General features: G+C 39.3%; 1 protein-coding gene and 1 long non-coding RNA gene across 7 annotated transcripts in view; one reads left to right on the top strand and one right to left on the bottom strand.

The window, feature by feature from the left end:
* The window catches only part of PEX5L (peroxisomal biogenesis factor 5 like), a 122529-nt gene that overhangs the window by 36349 nt on the left and 66777 nt on the right, over nucleotides 1–19403 (bottom strand). For 2 of the 6 annotated variants that reach the window (XM_064165643.1, XM_064165647.1), the window contains exons 2-4: nucleotides 14568–14633; nucleotides 12705–12809; nucleotides 11255–11293 (exon numbers count right to left, since the gene is read on the bottom strand). The exons of 1 other annotated variant lie outside the window; for it this stretch is intronic. In XM_064165643.1, coding sequence (XP_064021713.1) covers nucleotides 11255–11293; nucleotides 12705–12809; nucleotides 14568–14633 — 210 coding nt within the window. The remainder of the gene's footprint in view (nucleotides 1–11254; nucleotides 11294–12704; nucleotides 12810–14567; nucleotides 14634–19403) is intronic. 3 more of the 6 variants (XM_064165644.1, XM_064165648.1, XM_064165645.1) reach the window with 2 other exon arrangements.
* Nucleotides 283–14026, top strand: LOC135187156 (uncharacterized). Its single transcript, XR_010307214.1, has 2 exons — nucleotides 283–474; nucleotides 12743–14026. It is a non-coding gene; the product is annotated as an uncharacterized LOC135187156 (long non-coding RNA).

Genomic DNA, 19403 nt, shown 5'->3' with positions numbered 1-19403 from the left:
GACCTTGGGCTTGTGGTTTCAATGTGAGTACCTCTTGAAATGCTGCTGGTGGTATGTTTTGCTATGCCAGAGACAATGTTAGATTCTCTAGGTAAATAGCACCTCCTATGGCTTTGAGTTTTGCTTTGCTCCTGGTCTACATCTTGTGTGGTAGTAAGAGTAAGGAAGTATCTCAGAAGTAGCTTGAATTAAAAGAAAAGAAAAGATGAGTGGACAGTTGGCAGGGCTCTGCTGTGGTAAGTTTCCACAGAGCAGATTAGTTTGGCCTTAAGGCAGGGGAAGCTGGAGCACACCTGCTGCTCCTGGGAACGGCTGAGAGAACCAACTTCTTACCTAGTGTCACATTTACCCTTGATAAAGATCACCTGCACAACCTTCCCTGCTCACGGCTACAAGTTCTTTGTCTGCTTTCCTTTCCTAAGGTACTGGGCTTGTCCTGTGAGACTGCTGGGGTGCACTGAAGCTGCCAGTAAGGTAGGGTCCTGACATCCCATCTCATATGATCTCTTACTGTGTGCCTAGTCTCCATCTGTTTGTAGTGCACAATGCCTGCTCCCCCTTCTTCCCTTTTCCCCTTCTTTCTTCCCTTCTTTCTTCCCTTCTTTCTTCCCTTCTTTCTTCCCTTCTTTCTTCCCTTCTTTCTTCCCTTCTTTCTTCCCTTCTTTCTTCCCTTCTTTCTTCCCTTCTTTCTTCCCTTCTTTCTTCCCTTCTTTCTTCCCTTCTTTCTTCCCTTCTTTCTTCCCTTCTTTCTTCCCTTCTTTCTTCCCTTCTTTCTTCCCTTCTTTCTTCCCTTCTTTCTTCCCTTCTTTCTTCCCTTCTTTCTTCCCTTCTTTCTTCCCTTCTTTCTTCCCTTCTTTCTTCCCTTCTTTCTTCCCTTCTTTCTTCCCTTCTTTCTTCCCTTCTTTCTTCCCTTCTTTCTTCCCTTCTTTCTTCCCTTCTTTCTTCCCTTCTTTCTTCCCTTCTTTCTTCCCTTCTTTCTTCCCTTCTTTCTTCCCTTCTTTCTTCCCTTCTTTCTTCCCTTCTTTCTTCCCTTCTTTCTTCCCTTCTTTCTTCCCTTCTTTCTTCCCTTCTTTCTTCCCTTCTTTCTTCCCTTCTTTCTTCCCTTCTTTCTTCCCTTCTTTCTTCCCTTCTTTCTTCCCTTCTTTCTTCCCTTCTTTCTTCCCTTCTTTCTTCCCTTCTTTCTTCCCTTCTTTCTTCCCTTCTTTCTTCCCTTCTTTCTTCCCTTCTTTCTTCCCTTCTTTCTTCCCTTCTTTCTTCCCTTCTTTCTTCCCTTCTTTCTTCCCTTCTTTCTTCCCTTCTTTCTTCCCTTCTTTCTTCCCTTCTTTCTTCCCTCCCTATTTTTCAAATGTTAGTAGGGCATAATGTAATGCTAGTCTTTAAGACAAATTATTTGGAATCTAAATTGGGGGGTTCCAGTCAGGCGTAGGCACCTAATTAGCACCTATGTTTTGAGCACATAGTGAACTAGTTCTCTTAATTTAAATGCCTAAATTCCCTCCATGTTCAATAGGGAGAGATAAATGTCTAAAAAGCAGCTCCAGAGGGACATCCTGCCTGCCTAATTTGGGCTGTCCCCTAGGAGGCTCTCAAAGGCACCTAACTTTCCCACTGGCTATATATGGAATTTATTTTAGAAGGACTGGTTCAAGAGGCACCTAAAATTTAGTTTTAATTATCCAGCCTTGTCACTTGTATTGGATTCTACCCATTTTGTCACCTAAGGCTGATTGAATTACTTGAGGCATTAATTTAGGAAACCCCAAACTAGTAATGGGTAATCCTCTGTACACTTCAGCAGCAAAGCCACTCCTGGCCACTTACCCTGTTTGCTCTACTGCCCACTCAGTCTACTGGTGAGAGTGTGGTTGGTCTGCTGACTGTATCAGTGAAATGACCTGACCTAGAAAACCTGGGGCATGGTAGTGAACACATGGTAATGAGCATGGAAGAAAGCAGGAATTTTTTAGCTCAGATTTTTTGATGGGGAAATTGTATTTTTAAACATTACTCTAAGAAAGTTGTCTGCTGCTTGGGTCAAACTGGGCATATAGGTGAAAGAATTAGATCAATTTGAGTAGTTTAAGTGTTAGACTGCTCTTTTAATCAGAGGTATCTCTTAGGCATCAACTAACTTGAATCTCTAATTATTTATGTCATACAGAGCAATGTTTTGTTGATAGGTTCTCTGCACACATTTGGTACATTGTGATCTTTGATAGAACTTACTAGAATAAAAGGAAACAAGTGAACTAATTTAGCTGTTACTAAAACATGATGAGCAGGAACCACAACTAGAAACTGAAGTTATTGTTCTCTAGAGTGTACCTGAAATACTGGCCTGCCAGTTATGTCTGCAGATTGCTGTCTTGGCAGGATAAGAACTGGAAGATCTCCTTTCCTGCTTGTTGAGGGAGGTTTGAAAAGGGAACTCCTGACAAAATTGCTAAACTTGTCTAAGTTCAACCGGCATGAGTTATTTGTTTTCTTCACCTTTTATTTTTTTCTTTCACTTTTCTAGCATGTTTATGAATGTTTAATAATCAAAATTACTACCTCTTTATTTACTATTACATAGTAAGTGTGACTACTTGAGTTTTTGCATCATCCTTGTGCCAAGGTGACACTAATTTTTTATCTGCCACTTCGGGTGAATTTATGTCCCGACAAAACTGATGGGCCAGATAAATAATCAGTTTTCATAAGAACAGAGAATCAGTTCTCAGGGACAGAGTATTACTGACTTTCACCTAATGTGAATTGAGAGGAGCTCTAAAACTGAAACAAACTCATTTTAGCCTCCTGCAAAGAGCACTTTGGTGTTGCTGCCTCTCTGAAGACTAGTCTTGCTCAGCAGGTGATAACTGGTACTCTGTTGCTAAGTAGTAGAAAGTGTGTGGTGTGGCCTGTGAATCAGAGGTGACAATATCTTACCCAAAATCACACAGGCTGAATGACCCCCCCTTAGGGCTTAATGCGAACAACTGCCAGAGGGCTTGTATGAAGTCAGAGAAGACGTGGGAGGATTGCTATAGATCTGTATTTGGTGTATACATTCAAATGTCAGCTGTGTTGTTTAAAAGCTTTGCCTGACGTCTGAATCGGTAAGAGGTAACACACTTGTGCTGCGCCTTCATAAACAACAGTTGCATTGCTTGGTGATAACACCTGCTGCGGCTGCCCTCTCACAGTACTCTCCTATCAGTGCTCTTAAGCACTGCCCTATACAAATTATGGTGTGTTGTTGCAGGGCAGAACTAAATATCTCACAGTTCACCAGCTCCTTCCCTCTGTTCCTCTTGGTTTGGCTAAAGAAAACTAAACATGGAAATTGTATCCAGTTCCTGCATTTTGGCCTTGCTCCAGCAAAGCACTTAAGTGTGTCCTGCAAAACTCAAGGTTAAGCAAATGCTTAACGGTCTTGCTGGATCAGAGCCATGGGAGAAGGCAGAGTGGGGGGAAATTTACTCTTGTATTTCGACTGTGACTGACAATTTGGCCTTTATGACTCTTAGAAAAATGTGTTGTACTGTAAATCAGTCTGCTTCTGTATGGTCTCTGTACTTTTCAAGCAAAAAGCTGTTTACTAAGACAGAGTGCTTCCCTTCTGTGCCTATTAGGTCATTTTATTAGTTTATTTCTCTCACTTGGCTGTGCATTGACTCTGTGGTGTTGCTCTGTGATTTGTGCTTTATCTTCTTTCCTTCCTCATATTGCTGTCTGAGCCAGAGAACTAACCTACAGCGGTGAACAAACATAGAATTAACTTCTCATCCTTGAAGCATTATAGTCACGGAAGGTTAGAGAATGTTCCTTTAAAGAAATTATTTCTGTAATGTTAGTTTGTGGAAGTATCTAGTTGGTACTTCTACAGTGGACTGCTAGTTAATTGAAGGACTAAGAAATCTGGCATGTGCATTTGACTAAGTGTAGGTTGGGAAATTCTTGTAGGACTAGAAGGCTACAGCATCCAAAAATGTCTGAGAAAGCCTTAGAAAAATCCATATTGTGGGAGGCAGTGCAAGTATCATGGCAGTATCTACTGTGTTGTGATGCTAGACTCTGGTTTCACTGAAATGACTTTTGTGTGTTAACTTCAGCTGAAGTGGAAGCCAGACTTTGAGAACCATAGTTCTCAAATGATTTTAAATAAGGCACAGGGGACAAACTAGAGGAGTCCTGCTTCCTCATGTTGCAGGACTTATATTTGTACTTTTGCAGCATTTCTGGGGGCAACTGTGATGATTGTTTATAAAATATCAGAAAATTATTTCATGTATTTCATTAGCTGAAAGTAAAGAAGGCTACATGGCACTGAGCTGCATGCAAATGTTTTTGGAGAGCCATCAATTGACAAAGGTAAGTTCAGGAGTTTCAGCAGTAGAATGCTGTATATAGCCACATGCAGTATTCTGTATGGTACATAATCAAGGGTCAATTCAAATGAAAGATGCACAACTACTGCCATAAGGTCAGGTCTTCATGCTATGGCAATATAAAGACTAAAGATTAAGGTGAGAGCATTAACAATATTAAATGTCTTGTGGCTTATCACAGATTTTTTTAGAGCTTATGCCATTCCTGCTGATCCTCAGCTGTGTTGAATATGCCCTTAGTACGTTTCTTGGAGGTCTCTTCCAACCTGGTTGATTCTATGATTTCTCATCTTTTACTGTGCCCTTGCCAGACAAGAGTGTTAGGTAGCTGGCATGGATGGACAAGGTGCTCCTGGACGTACTTGGGAAAAAATGGGAGTCTATAAGCAATGGTAACAGGAATGGGCCATGAGAGAGGACTACAAAAAGTTGTCCAAGCAGATAGGGATCAAGTTAGGAAAATAAAAGGACAGATAGAATTAAACTTGGCTAGGGACAGAAAGAGGAACAAGAACTTCTTCAGGTACATCAGGGACAAAAAGGTGGCTAGGGAAGATATGGAACATCTCCAAAAGGAGAATGGAGACCTAGGCATGATGAATATGGAGAAAGATGAGGTATTCAATGACTACTTGGCCTCAGTGTTCACTGCCTCTAGCTGTACTGCTTAAGCCCCAGAAAACGGAGCTGGGGAGTGGGAAAAGGCAGATTTGCCCACTGTAAGCAAAAAGCAGATTCAAGACCATCTAAATAACCTAAAGTTGTACAAGTCCATGATATCCAACAAGATCCATCTGTGGGTCCTGAGGGAATTGGCAGATGAAGTTGCCAACCTTGGTGAAAAGTCATGGCAATCCGGTGAAGCCCCTGCTGATTGGAAAAGGGGAAATATAACCCCTGCCTTCAAAAAGTGAGGAAAAGGGAAGATCCCAGAACCTATAGGCCAGTCAGTCTCACCTCTGTGATTAGACAAGATCATGGAGCAGATTCCCCTGGAGGCTTTTCTAAGGCATACAGAAAATGAAGAAGAGGTGATTGATGTTAACTAACATGGCTTCACCAAGGGCAAACCATGCCTGATGAACTTGGTGGCTTTTTGTGATGGTGTTAGAGTATCAGCTGATAAGGGAAGAGCAACTGTTGTAATCTATCTGGACTTTTGTAAAGCATTTGATACTATCTCCCATAATATCCTGGTCATCAAATGGGAAAAGTATGAACTTGAGGAGTGGACCACCCCTTGGACAAAGCTTTGGCTGAATGGCTGCACTCAGAGTTGTGATCAACAGCTCAATGTCCACACAGAGACCATGGACAAGTGGTCTCACTCGGGTTGATACTGGGACCTGTGTTTAATGTCTTCATCAGCAATATGGACAGTGAGATTGAGTGCACCCTGAGCAACTTTGTGTATGGCATCAAGCTTTGTGGTCTGATGATGGCATCTAGAAGGAGTTGGACAGGCTTGAGAGGTGGGCACTAGCCAATCTGGTGAAGTTCAACAAGGCCAAGTGCAAAGGCCTACACCTGGGTCAGGGCAATCCCAAACACACATATAAGCTGGGCAGGGAGTGACTTCAGTGCAATCTCGAGGAGAAGGACTTGGGGATGTTAGTTAATGATAAACTCAACATGAGCCAGTGATGTGCATCTGTAGCCCAGAAGGTCAACTGTATGCTGCCCTGCATCAAAAGAAATATGACCAGTAGGACAAAGGAGGTGATTCTGCCCCTCTGTTCTGCTCTTGTAAAGACTCCACCTGGAGTACTGCATACACTTCCAGTGCTGCCAGCATAAGAGGAACATTGAAATGCTGGAGCAGGTCCAGAAGAGGGCCACTAAGATGATTACAGGGCTGCAGCACCTCCCCTATGGGGACAGACAGCAAGAGATTGGGGTTGTTCAGCCTGGAGGAAAGAAGGGTGCAGGGAGACCTTATAGCAGCCTTCCAGTACCTGAAGAGGCCTTACAAGAAAGCTGGGAAGGGACTTCTTACAAGGGCTTGTAGGAAAGGGAATGAATTTAAGCTTGAGGAGAGCAGATTAAGACTGCATTTTAGGAAGAAATTCTTTACAATGAGAGTGGTGAGATACTGGAACAGGTTGGTCAGGGACACCATGCATGCCTCCTCCCTGTATGTGCTCAAAGCTGGGTTGGATGATGCCTTGAGCAACCTGGGCTAGTGGAAGGTGTCCCTGTCCATTGCAGAAGTGTTTGAGCTAGAAGATCTTTAAAGTCACTTCCAACCTAAACCATTCTACGAATTACTTTGAAATCACATAGATGCTTCTTGCCCTTTCTGTGGATCTTGCTTTGAAAACAGAAGTTCTGTGGTATACCTAGAATAAGGCTGTGGTTTGGATGCATTACTGTCATAGGAATCAAGTCAAAATTTCTTCAGTTATACAGCCTTTCTTTGTAGGGATCTACCATTTGCTTTAAAATGGTCTGTTTTTCAGAAGAGCTGTGCTGCTTTGAAGCTAGCTAGGATGTTTTGGTGAGAAGGATTAGATCACAGGCTGTGAAAGAGAAACAATGGTGATGTCTATTTCACTCATAGGCTTGCTGAGATGGATAAGAACACGAGTATAAACATAGATAGGGCATTCAGCATTCGGGCACTGCCTGGGCTTTGAGCTGCATTTCTCTCTAACCTCACCTACTGTCTCTCTGATTAATCCACTTGCTTCCTAACTCCCCTGGCCAAGCATCCATTCTTCCTTGGGTGCAAGGCAACGTCTGGGGTACGGTTGCAGGGTGGTAGAAGGTGGAAATGCGGTTGGGAGCCCTTTCTGGGGACTCAGGTATCTGGGAGGGCTGTTGTGGTTTTGTATTACGTTTTACCTTGTATATTTCTGTATATATGCTGTAAATATCTGCTTGTATATTCTGCTAAGCTGTAAATAATAAGCTTCATTCAATTTCCAGAGCCGGCTGAGTCTAGTCTGGGTGATTTCCAAAGTCAGGGGGAGGAAGGGGGGTAAAACCCAAACCACCATAAGAGCTTAAAACTCGACAGCTATTTGTTAGTTGTTTTGGAGTTACAATTCAATAGAACAGTGTCACTGTAGAAACAGCAATTTTGTTGAATCTAGGACTGTAGTATGTGGTTTGCAATTCTTTAAATAGCATATTTTAACTTGGGCTATCCATAAATGAAGAACCAGCACATTGCTGAAATTGAATTGCCATTCATAAATAATTTATATTAAAACCCAGAGTTAAACTGTGCAATATTTTGTGTACAAAAAATTATTTGTCCAAATCATTTTGTGCTCATGCACATTTAAAGGCATTTTAAAATGTATGAAACAGTATCATTTGGGTTGTATTTTTTTTTAATTTTATTTTAAAAATTGCACTATCAATTCCCATGGTAATTACAAATTTAAAAATGTTATTTCATGGAGAATGTATTTAAGTTATGTGACAGGAAAATCTGTACAACTTTAGGCTAGCAGCCAATTTATGACTTTTAAACATATTGTCACGGCAACTTTATTATACTCATGAGACTATTTCTACTGAAATTATGCATACTGCCCTAAAAGCAGAAACAGAGCTGAGCAGTATTTAACCTGGAGGCACTAAGCAAGCATTTATGGAGTGTGTATTTTGGGTTTTTTTTCTTACCTTTATTGTTTTTACCCTGTTCTAATGATAGATGGGGGGGGGGAGGAAGTTATCAGTAGGGCTTAAGAACTGTCCCCTGCTAAACTTCTCAGAAGTTTTGCAATAAGTCAAACCAAGCAAATTTGAGACCTAAAGGAAATATTACTAATTAAATTATCATGAAACCTTTAACAAATAATATAAAAATTTGATCTCAGACATAGTCCTCCTAAAATTACTGAGGAAATTGCTCTTATTCGCAGAGGGCAGATGTACAGTGATTTACTGTAGTCTGAACTTACTGTCATTACCTAAAATTGCCATGCCTTTTTGACTTCTTTTTTAAAATTTTCTTTAATTAATCTATGTCAATTAGTTAAAATTGAGTTAATTCTGGTTTAGAATAGTATAAAAAAGAACAGAAGCTAATTAAATTTACTTTAACTTTCTGTCATTCTGTTCTAATGCTATTTAGGAAACATTCAGGGAGTGGGCTGTAAGTCAATGCAAGTTAAGAATGAACATGACTGATTCAAATGGGACTGTTAACTTTCACATGGGAAACTGTGGTTATGCAATCAAATTAATGTAGTGAGTCCTCCACGCACACATCAGGAAATCTAACAAAAGCACTGGGAGCTCAATCTTGGCTATCTTTATTCTGTCTCCTTTATTCAATTGAAAGGAAGCACTTGACAGATGTCCTATCAGTTAGAAAAATAAGGCACCAGACCTACCAAACAAAAAAAACCCAACCCCTCCTGCAACAAACCAGAAAACCCCAGAACAAAGTAAAAAGTTCAACCAAATAGGGGAAAAAATAGTAATTAAAAAAAAATATCAGTGGAACTTTGACAGTGAAATGGTTTTTTTTGTATTTTACTCATAAGCTTTTGAGCAAATAGAAATGTGTTTGGATCAACAAATGACATGCAGATGAAAGCCACATTTAAGAAAAAAAAAAGTTCCTACTCTGATGTCTCAGAGATTGTAAAAATGTCTTAAACATCTCATGGAGGTAACTGGGGAGTAGTCATGAACCATCACTTTTGACAGCTTGTGTGTTTTGGCCTGCAGTTTTCATGGGGCAGGATGAAATTCAGCCTGTTTCTCATCAAGTGATCTCGTTTTTTTTAAATTATTTTTTTTCTAGTTCAAATTCTAAAACCTGAGTGTCCTGCAAGTTCATTTCTTGAATTCTAAGCAGTCAGTACCAAAAGTGTACTCTGAGCAATGTCTATGTACTTCTTGTAAATTTGAAGTATGCATCTCCCAAGATTTTCAGATTTACACAGCAGTGGGAATGGCTTTCAATCTATGCTTTGACTTTCTTTTTTCTGTTGGTGAATTTTTCATGAACTCACATTTCTGCTCCATGTAATACCAGAGTATGTTTGCCACAGAATCATTCTGGCCATGAGTCACTTTGTGCAAGATCTTCTTTCTTCCTAATGTCCTTATAGGGATTCAACGGTCATGTTCTCTAATAAAGAATCTAAATTAGGTGTGATGATTTGGGGACAAATAACTCTTGTGCCACTGTGAGATTTGTTTGTTCAAAATTAGGCTGGCCTAAGCATTTAAGCATGTGCCTTTTTACTGTTCAACAACACAGGCAATCCTCTTTTAACTTATAAGTGTGGATCTAAGTACTTTATTGAATCAAATCCTTTGAAGTTCATTGACCTGTAATAAATTGGGAATTTCATAGCTTGTACATAGACTGTACAATCAAACTTTGACTCCAGGGGCTATTTAGGTTTAAATTTCTCATTAGAAAGTAATTCTAAAGTGAGCTTTATTTTTCCTGAGAAATGGAAACAATCTGTGAAAAGGTTAAAAATTATTTTGGAATGCAGATCAAACTCTTATGCATGACTTTTGTCATGTATTCATCTGCTTCAGTTAGAAGGCTATTGCTTCATAGTTTAATTTTCAGTTAATCTTTGACTCTTTAGCAATCTTTCAGGTTTTGTAGATTCTATTTTTCCCTTTGTTCTAGTCTCTTCTGCATTATCTTTAAAAATGTAAAGGGAGACAGCAACATGATATAGTTATGTTCTATAAAATCCCATTAGTACCAAAATCACACTCTGTCCATGCTTGAAATATTAAATTTGGTGACTGCTGAATACTTTCTCATGCCAGTAAGAGACTTTCATTGGAAGTAAGTGAGACAAAACCCACAAAAATGAGATACTGAAAAAACTATTCAGTTACCAAGACTATTCCTTTGCTTAGTGTAGTATACTTATTACTGCTGGAATGATGGTCAGGATTCCCAGTTGCCATATATTGGCATAGCCCCACTGGAGTCTGCAGTACATTTTTCCTTCACATTATTTGAAGATTTGCCACTGTATCTGGTGATATAAAATAAGCTCTGAATTGGAAACTTCTTAAAATTTAATTCACAGTATTCATGTCAGAAGGTAAGTGCAGGGCTAGGAGCATAACAATAAAATGTGAATATTTATGTGACTTATTCTGTGTTGGATATATTAGTAACATTTTACAGAGGAAGAGAGCAAAAAAGTGTCTCTTTAGACAAAAATTCTATGGCTTCTATACATTACCACTAACTGTTTCTCTCAAAATGAGGATTATAGAGTCTCCATCTCTCAGATTCCACTTAGGCTTCCTGTGGAGTCTGCTTCCACAATCAGACACAAGTAATCCCTCGTTCATGTAAGGATTGTGGAAACGAGAGATTTCCTTGGTATGTGTGTTTGGGTTTGGTGTTTTGGTTGGTTGGTTGGTTGTTTTTTTTACTTCTGAAAACTGGTACTCTGCTATCTTGACCCTTGCATTTATGCTTGATCAGTTGTAGGGATGGAGCAGCACAGACACCTAATGTAAGTGATTACTTCCTAAGAGATACCCATGCCCATTCTGGATTTAGTATTGGTGATAACTTTGTAAAGACCAGGCCTTAGTCTGATGACCCAATTTAATCCGATTTGAGAAATTTGCAGCCAATTTGGAAGTTGTCTGTTTCACTCTGTGAGCAGCAACCACATCCATCTGTTTCATCATGTAAAGAGCAGACAAACACTGTGATGGAGATGGTTAAATGTATATCGTGATATAACAGTGCATTGTTCTGAATGGATGGCCTGAACAAGAGGTTTACACGGACACACTAAAGAGACAGCATCTCAAAACAACACTGCAGCCAGACAGTTAGGATACAAATGATGTATGCAATATGGTCATATAACTGCACATCACACATACATGATGCAGAGATGGTTATGGAAAATACTCACTTTTTCACTTGCTTCTGCTTCCTTTTGGCTTCTGCACCCCTTTGGTGCATAGCAGGGAAGTAGGTATTTGTGTTTAGTGGAAGAAATTACACTGACTAACAGACACAAGCATTTTACTCATAAATTTATCATAGACTATAGTTGAGTAGACTGACAGACAACCACTACAAATGGTGCATTAAACACGTAATGAACCCAGGCTAAACTCCTGCCTCTGTTGAAGCCAGTGGAACTTTTGCAGTTCTTTTGGAGGGGCTGGGGTGGGTAAAAGGGGCAGCGTTTCATGTTAATTTCTAAATCTTTGTTAATCATGTAGTAGAAAATTGGAAAAGATGTCTCATAGGGAACATCCTTTTCTTTCTTGCAATTGCTTCATAGACATTAGAGTTCACCACAAGCAAAATATGGTGTTCAACAGGAGGAGGAGATTGCCAAACCTGGTTTCCAAAGTAGTTGATGGTATTTCTATAACATGTATTAGTGCAGCACATCTGGGATGCTTTTTAAGAGAAGTATGTGGTGGCCTTGTGTGCCTCTTAAAGACTTAAAAAAGGTCTAGTAGTTGTTAGCCTGAAACATGACAGGAATAAAACAGGCATGTTGATTTTGAAGGCTTGCACATAGTAACTGTACGGTAAGATTATTTCTGTTAAACCTGATGAGTAGGCACAACTTTGGTGCACTAATTATTAACAGTAAACTAAATGCACTTGTTTAGGGAACACATTTTATATGAGCAACAGGAGGGAATAAAATCCACTCCTGTAGTGATTTGGAAGTGCTGTGTTTTACAGTAGTGTTCAGTTACTGCCTTGAAACTATTGAAACCACCTACGGGCTGCTGGCTACACCAAGGAGAAAGGTCTACTGTGATATTGTGTCCCTCCTCCAACTGAAGTTGTAGAAATGAAAGCATCTGAAGTGCAGAGTAACAGTCTGGCCTGAACCAGAAGTAGAATCCCTGTAAGAGTTTAAAGAAGGGATCCAAGACACTGAAAACAATGCTACTGAAGAGGTTTCTTATTTCATATGCACATTGAATACGAGTACTTGTACCATGACTATTGATAGCATGAATTTATAAGTTAAATTTAAAGTAGGTTTTAAATAACTTTCTGGTAATCAACGTGTACTATACTTTCTACAGATCCCTTCCTTTGGGGCAAAAGTGTCTTTTTGTTTAAATTTTCATGTCAAACATCTAAAACTTCAAACGAATGCATTATTTGAGCCGTATTACTTTTCCCCATGTCAGCAAGGAAGTGTGAATGACATTGGCATGAGATCCTCTAGCAGATGGGTTCAGCCAGCTCCACAAAAGCTGGAACTGCACCCAGGGGAAGCTAAGGAGCAGGTGAGGTTCCCCTCGGGCTGCCAGGGATCATGGGGGGCTTTAGTATCTCCCGTGCGCTATATCCGCGGCCTCCTCAGAGCCCCGCGCTCCGCCCACCTGTGATGTCATAGTAAGGAGGGGCTTTTCTTCTGCAGACTCCTCCCTCGGAATCTCCTTCATCACCATGGCAACAGCCTTATCTGCCGCCCTAGAGCCTTTCCCCTACAACAGCGAAATCAACAATGGCGCGAGTCAGCAGCGAGCCTGGCAACGACCCCTTCCCACAAACACACCCCAGAACCAGCCGTCCTTAAACTGACGGCGCTTATGGCTGGAAGCAAAGCTTGGTTGAAAGCAGAATACACAAACACTCTTGTAATAATAATAATAATAATTATATATTTTCTGTGAACCTGTTAATTGATAATGTGGTTGGGGTCTAGCCATAGTCTCGTGACTCCTTAGAGTTGCCCCAATGAAGTCAACAGGAATATGGCACTGCCTTGCTGATGCAAGACCATCTGGAAATACTCCAGTGTGAATGGAAGGTTTTGGACCTTCTGCATGATCAGACTGCTCTAAGTTCTGGAGCATCATCCCCATGATTTAATTTTAGTTACCCAGAAGTTGTTCTCTGAAATTCTTTGCTTAGAAACAGCATAAAACTGATTCTGCAAGTAAAGGACAGTTCCTTGCAGTTCACTGAGGCAAACACTATATGAAATTTGAATGTATAACTTGAGGGGCTGGGCCCAGAGTGTTTATACCTCTAGTACCATTTTGAAAGGCAATTTATATCATATAAACAGTCTGGGGTTTTGCTAATATGTGGAGCCAAATTCTGCCATCGCAGGCATTGCTACATTTCTCCCCAAAGTGGTCATTGTTGTTGAACTTACTGTTGTAGAGATATATATTTTTATAATATCTCTTTTTTTATAACATTTATTTAATCTATTGTAGATATCCAAGACAAAGTTAAAATGTTTTAACATAATGAAGTTAAAATCTTTTAATTTAATATTTTAACCAAACAAAAAATGCACTAACGTTGTGTGCCATACTCTTTATTTAAAGAGAATTGTTATTGAATTCACTTGGATTTCTGTATTTTGATCTCTCTTGCTCTTGCAAGTGACAGATAAAGTCTGAGCATACACATAAAGGGTAGCAGCAGTACTGTATTCTGTCAGTGACTCTGGGCATATCTTTGCTACTGTACTTTAAAAGCTCTCATTCATTTCAGTGGAAGTTTTAGCTGTGCAAAGACTGCAGGATCTGGCTCCATAAAAGCAGCATTTTACTCTAGACTTAAATATATTTAAATACTTAAATCTATCAACAGAAGGGGGTTCTTTACTCCCACATCAGGTACTAGAATTAGTTTCACTAGAACTGTACCGGTGTCCAATAAAACCCCCACTGTTGCTCATACTGAATTACACGCTGTTTCAGAAACATTTCTTTGATTGCAGGTAGAAATATTACATGTTATTGTGATATTTGAACAGATTTTATTAATCCTCAGGTCAATCTTAGGTTAGCTTGCTTGTGGAACACATCACAGTTACCCTACAGAGAGTTCTTTGCATGCTGCAAGAAATTCTCAAGAGCAAAAGTGTCAAAATGATAAGCATGCTGGATTTGTGATGCCTTTGATATCCAAAAACTGCAAAGTCATTGTAAAATTAAATAGATCTAATTCAATGAGAATTACCCAATTGGCAGGCATATCAAAGGTTCTTGGCCAATTAAGTATTTACTCTGTTCATGATTCGTATAACGCACTCCAGGTCTATGAAGCTTGCTTCTAGTATGACGCATGGAGCTCTCATTAGCTAGCACTAATAACATGCTATTTGATCTTTATAAAATCTACTCCTTTGTGTGCTGAGTGCTAGAACAAAATAGTTTATCAGCTAGAAAGGATGCATTGGAAAGCATGCAGTGCTTTTTATTTCTTGCAGAGGAAAAACCCACCAAAGCAAAGGTCAGGTCACTTTTTTGAAGACAGAGCCACTTTTTCTTCAAGGTTTCACCTACTGCCTGAAAAGAGTCATGATACTCATATTAGTGCCTGCTGTTAGCCTTTCAGAAACATCACTCTGCAAAACCCTGGGTAGGGGTTGATACCATATATAAAATCTGTCTCATCAGTTCAAAGTGGCTATAGGACAATGCAGAACACCTGATGAATATTTCTGTGCCTTTTTTTTTGTGACCAAACTTTGTGTATTTTGCTAGGCAAAGCAAGTGGCTTGATAATACCCTTTTTATTGGATGTCTTTTCTAGCTTTCCTGAAAGACTACTTGTAAGTCAGGTTGATTTATTTCTGGCTACTTGGCCTATGGTATGAAAAAATGTGATTCTGAAACTAGAAGTTAGTAGGCAATTTACCAGATACCAAAGAGAGAGGCACTGCAGCGGAATAGCTCAGTTCTCCTATTCTGGTGGGGAGATACGCAGGTAACCAGTTAGTTGGAAAATAATTTTTTTTCTTTTTAAAATTCTGGTATATAGGAATGGATTTTTCTGTCCTATGTAAGGTACTTCAGCTTGAAAATGTTGGTCTTTGTGTTTGCTGTAGTGAATATTTTATATTCAATCCCCGACTATGAAGTGATGAGGTAGAAGAGAGGAATACAAGCAGCTTTTCAATGACCAGAGCAGCCTAGTTGCTATTGTGAACTGCAGCTGAAATTACAATCTCTAACACATTTATTGTAGTAACTATTGAATGATTTTTAAAAATATTTTTATTTTTTCCCCCCAAAGGTGCTATTTACTTGGCCTCCTTCAACATTAAGTGTTGCTTCTTAGCATTTTGGAGTGCTGTATGTATTTATCTGTTACAATAGCTTATTGCTCAAACCTTGTAATTCTGTAACAGGTAATTTTACACTTGCCAGGTCTTTAAAATGAACAGCTTGTTGATAGAGCAGATTTGCAAGTTAAGTTATTTTCTCATGCAAGCAATAGTTTAATAATTTAGTAAATTCATTTCATCATTCCTTATTTAGCTGGCAGTGTATAGGTGGAAACAATTGTGATGCAGAGCGTGACAACCTGTGTACAAATCAAGACAAACCAAGAGAGGAGGAATACACTATTTGTTTTCAGGGAACATACTCCTTAAGAAAAACTGACAAACATGCCAGTATTTCATTATTTCATACACTCCAAATGGAATGGTTCCTTTAAGTGATGTCCTCAGAGCAAAATAAGCAGTAGAGTTCAGAGTTTTCCCATGGCGCTAAGTATTTATAATAGAATTGGGTTCAAAACTTAATAATGGTTTCTCTAGGTTTATTCTTTGGGATCAGATAATGGATAGTAATAGATATTTCCAAAGGAGTATGCTGATTTGGCAGGTTTTTGTAAGGAAATACTCTGGTTTATTTCAGCTGGTGTTTCTGAACAGTCTCAAATTACATTTTGTACGAGTCACACTATCTATTTGTGGTACTTAGAGGTGAGTATTTCACAGTAATTGAATGTAAATTTCTTGGATAGCATGAAGTTTTGGGGTTTCTGAGATCAGCTTTGGTATATGTTGTCTATTATCCATATTGTCACTAGACCAGCTGCCTTGAACCAGTATCTCATTATTATTTCTCAGAAGCACCCGGGGAGGCGAGGCCAACAGAGAGGTGCTCTCCTCTTGCCATGGCCATGAACTTGCCTCCACTTGCCCCTCTTGTTTGGGCTTCTGTCTTCTCCTTGAGGGGCAGGATACAGGGGTCCATTGGTCCTGGGTGCTATCTGACAGGTGTTCCCATTTCTATTGCAGGAAGGGCAGAGCCTGGCTCCACTAGTCTATCTCACTCTCACACTCCCTTATAGTCCTTCTCTTTCAGATCATTTACCTGCTCACAGCCAACACAGGCATTGGCTCTGCAGTCTGCCATTGCAAGTGAAAGACTTTGGCTCTCCATACAACCAGAGGACTCCTACCTGTTTATGTGGGACCAGTGTCTGAGTTGCCACATTTCTTTTGCTAATAGCTTTTGCCTGGATTACAAACAAAACTGTTCCTGCCCTTTACTAACCCTGCAAACTGCCGTGGCACACGCCCTTAGTTTGACCACAGATCAATGCTCCTGAGGCTGCAGCTGTACCCACACCTCACTTTTTCAGAGAGCAGCCTGCTTTACGAGGGGGTTACTTTGTTCATCAGCTCTATCCTAGCTTTGGGGATAAAAAAAAAACAGTTTGCCAAGCACTGCCACTCTGCTGAACTGCTGTGGGGATGCTTTGGCTCTGGACTCTGATTGTGGAGGCAGATCTCTGCAATCTGGAAATGCATTGTATTCACTGAGCAGTTGGAAATCATCTCAACATGAGCATGTATGAATTTAAGGTTTGGTAAATCAAAAAATTTAACATAGCTTCCACTTGTAAAGAAATTTGATTTTACAAATGGTGATACGCAGACAGTGCTAGTAGAGGTATTATATGTTTATTGATTTTTGTGTAGCACCTCTGAGTTTTAGTTGAGGAGAAACAGACCACTCCTTGCTGAATTTCTGAATATAATGCCAAAGAGCAGCCAGCTGCCCTGAACTTTTCACATCAAGCTACTCAATTGAAGGGTGTTTAAAAACAAAACAATAAAAGCACCAGTGCTTTTCTCTCCAGAATATCTCAGTGTACTGATCTGCACTTTTAATAGCTTCAGTGGGACACAGAGGGGTTTTATAAAGCAAATGTCATGAAAGATGCATTAATGGTAACTTTATGTTATAGTAGCTGTAGTCCTATCTTAGGAGAAAGACGTGGTAGACGTGGTGTGTGTTGAACTTGGGATGCTTGGCTGCTGCCCAGATCCCCAGGCAGATGATATATTACACTTACAGTTCCAATTAAGCAGCCTATTCAGAATGACTTTATGCACCACAAATCTTTGTTTTGTGTGATTTAAAAATAAAAATGAAGGAATGAACTTGGCTTTACTGTTGGAAATTATGCAGTACTAACATTTTTACCTCTCAGAATCAGCATATGCAGTTGTGCATTGGTGCCATGAGAATTCTATTGTCCAGGATATGACTGTGACCTCTTGGTTTCACACAGAATTAGTATTTATTAGTATTTTTTCTTATCAGGCTCTTCATGTTTTCTCCATATGTCTTTTTTAATCATCTGGGGTTTTTTTCTACTGTTTTCTAGCAGTGCTATCTGTTGCATCTTCTAGATCATTAAAAATTATGGGAAACCATATGGTGAGGCAGTTTTATGACCCAATATAACATGAATATTTAAACAGAAAATTCTGTTTCATCAAAGCTCTTGGTGTTTTGTGTTTGGTTTTTTTTTTCCCCTCATTGTTATGAGCTTTAAAAAGTGATGTATATATCTGAGGTAAATGGGAATATAATTCTTTTAAGCAGTGCTCATCTGATTGTGGTATGAGGACACATTAACAAGCTATAGATGCTGAACTCAAAGGGGCATTGTCAAGCTAGACCAGCTTTCGGGGTCTGGGTCAGTATTTCCCTATTGAACTTGCTTTCTTTTGAACCTCCTATCATGCTTTCTGTTAGTGATGGCTTAATCTATCGACTCATGACCTTTACTAATTAATTCTTCTAACAATTTCTTATGAAGAGATACAGATAGTGTTGACTGTAGAGAAGGATGCAGGTATAGGAAGCCTTGACTAAGAAGTAATTTACAATAAAGCAGCTAAATTCATATTGACAGAGTTTAAAATGTACTACTTCTCTTCCATTCCTTTAGTTCTCTAAATATATATTGTTGAAATAATGGATTTCAACCTTAGCATGGAAAGTCTTTTCCTTACTGCATGTAAGAAAACTGCCAAAAAGAGAGATAATAGGTGATTTAAAGATAATAAGCAGGAACATTCACATTTACCTTCATTCAGTTATGTCTTATGTCCATTTAAATATCAGCACTGTAGTTAAATTGTATTCTGGTTTGAGAAGCACTTACATTGAAATGATAGTTTTAGGTTTTCTGTTTATTGGCTGTCAGTAGCTGTTGCATTACCTGCCCTCCCTTTATAAATTGTCACATTCTTATGCCTCTAGATTCACTCTCAAAGCCAAATGGGACCTCTGGTGAACTTGGCAATATGCACTTTACTCTTGGGAACTTAAGCAAAGTTATTGTATTTATTGCATCTGAACACATGACTGGAAACTAATAATTCTGTCAAATCTAAACTAGAATTTCCATAAACTGCTATGATTCCTCCAGGCAAATAGCAGGAAGGTGTGGTGAAACTAGGTTGTGTGTTGTGTGCGTTTTTGTGGTTTGGTTTTTTCTTTTCCCTTAAGGCAAAAAGGTTTATTTGAAATATACATAGGAATTGCATTGCTTGAGCAAGGTAACACTTTCTAATATTGAAACAATAGTATTGACTTAACTGCAAATAGTAAATCCAGCCTAGAATGTAGATCAAGGTTGGCAAGAGTGAGGCCTGGGCCAGAACTAACTGTTTGAAGGTTGTGTGAGGTTCTTGTCCTTCTCTGAACAAGTTATATAATATAGCTGCTGGTGATAACAGGCTTGGATGAGACATTTTGCAGTAATTTCTTTCTCTATAAGTGTCATCTTTTAATAAGACATTGTGAATATGTAGAAACTATTTTTTTAGAACTTATTTGATTGACTTAATTTGGAATTACATTATCAAAGGGGTGAGTCTCTTGTCTGCACAATGGTATTTGACTTAAAATTTTAGGGAATAGCTTTCTTTCATCTCTGCTTAGTCTGTGTCAAGGAACATTGTGCAATCATTTGGTTTAGCAACTGGCAGTTTCAAATTTGTTTGGTAACCTTCAACAGAG

The sequence above is a fragment of the Pogoniulus pusillus genome, chromosome 26 (genome assembly GCF_015220805.1).
Source record: "Pogoniulus pusillus isolate bPogPus1 chromosome 26, bPogPus1.pri, whole genome shotgun sequence".
Classification (NCBI taxonomy): Eukaryota; Metazoa; Chordata; class Aves; order Piciformes; family Lybiidae; genus Pogoniulus; species Pogoniulus pusillus.
This window is presented reverse-complemented; position numbering and strand designations above follow the sequence as displayed.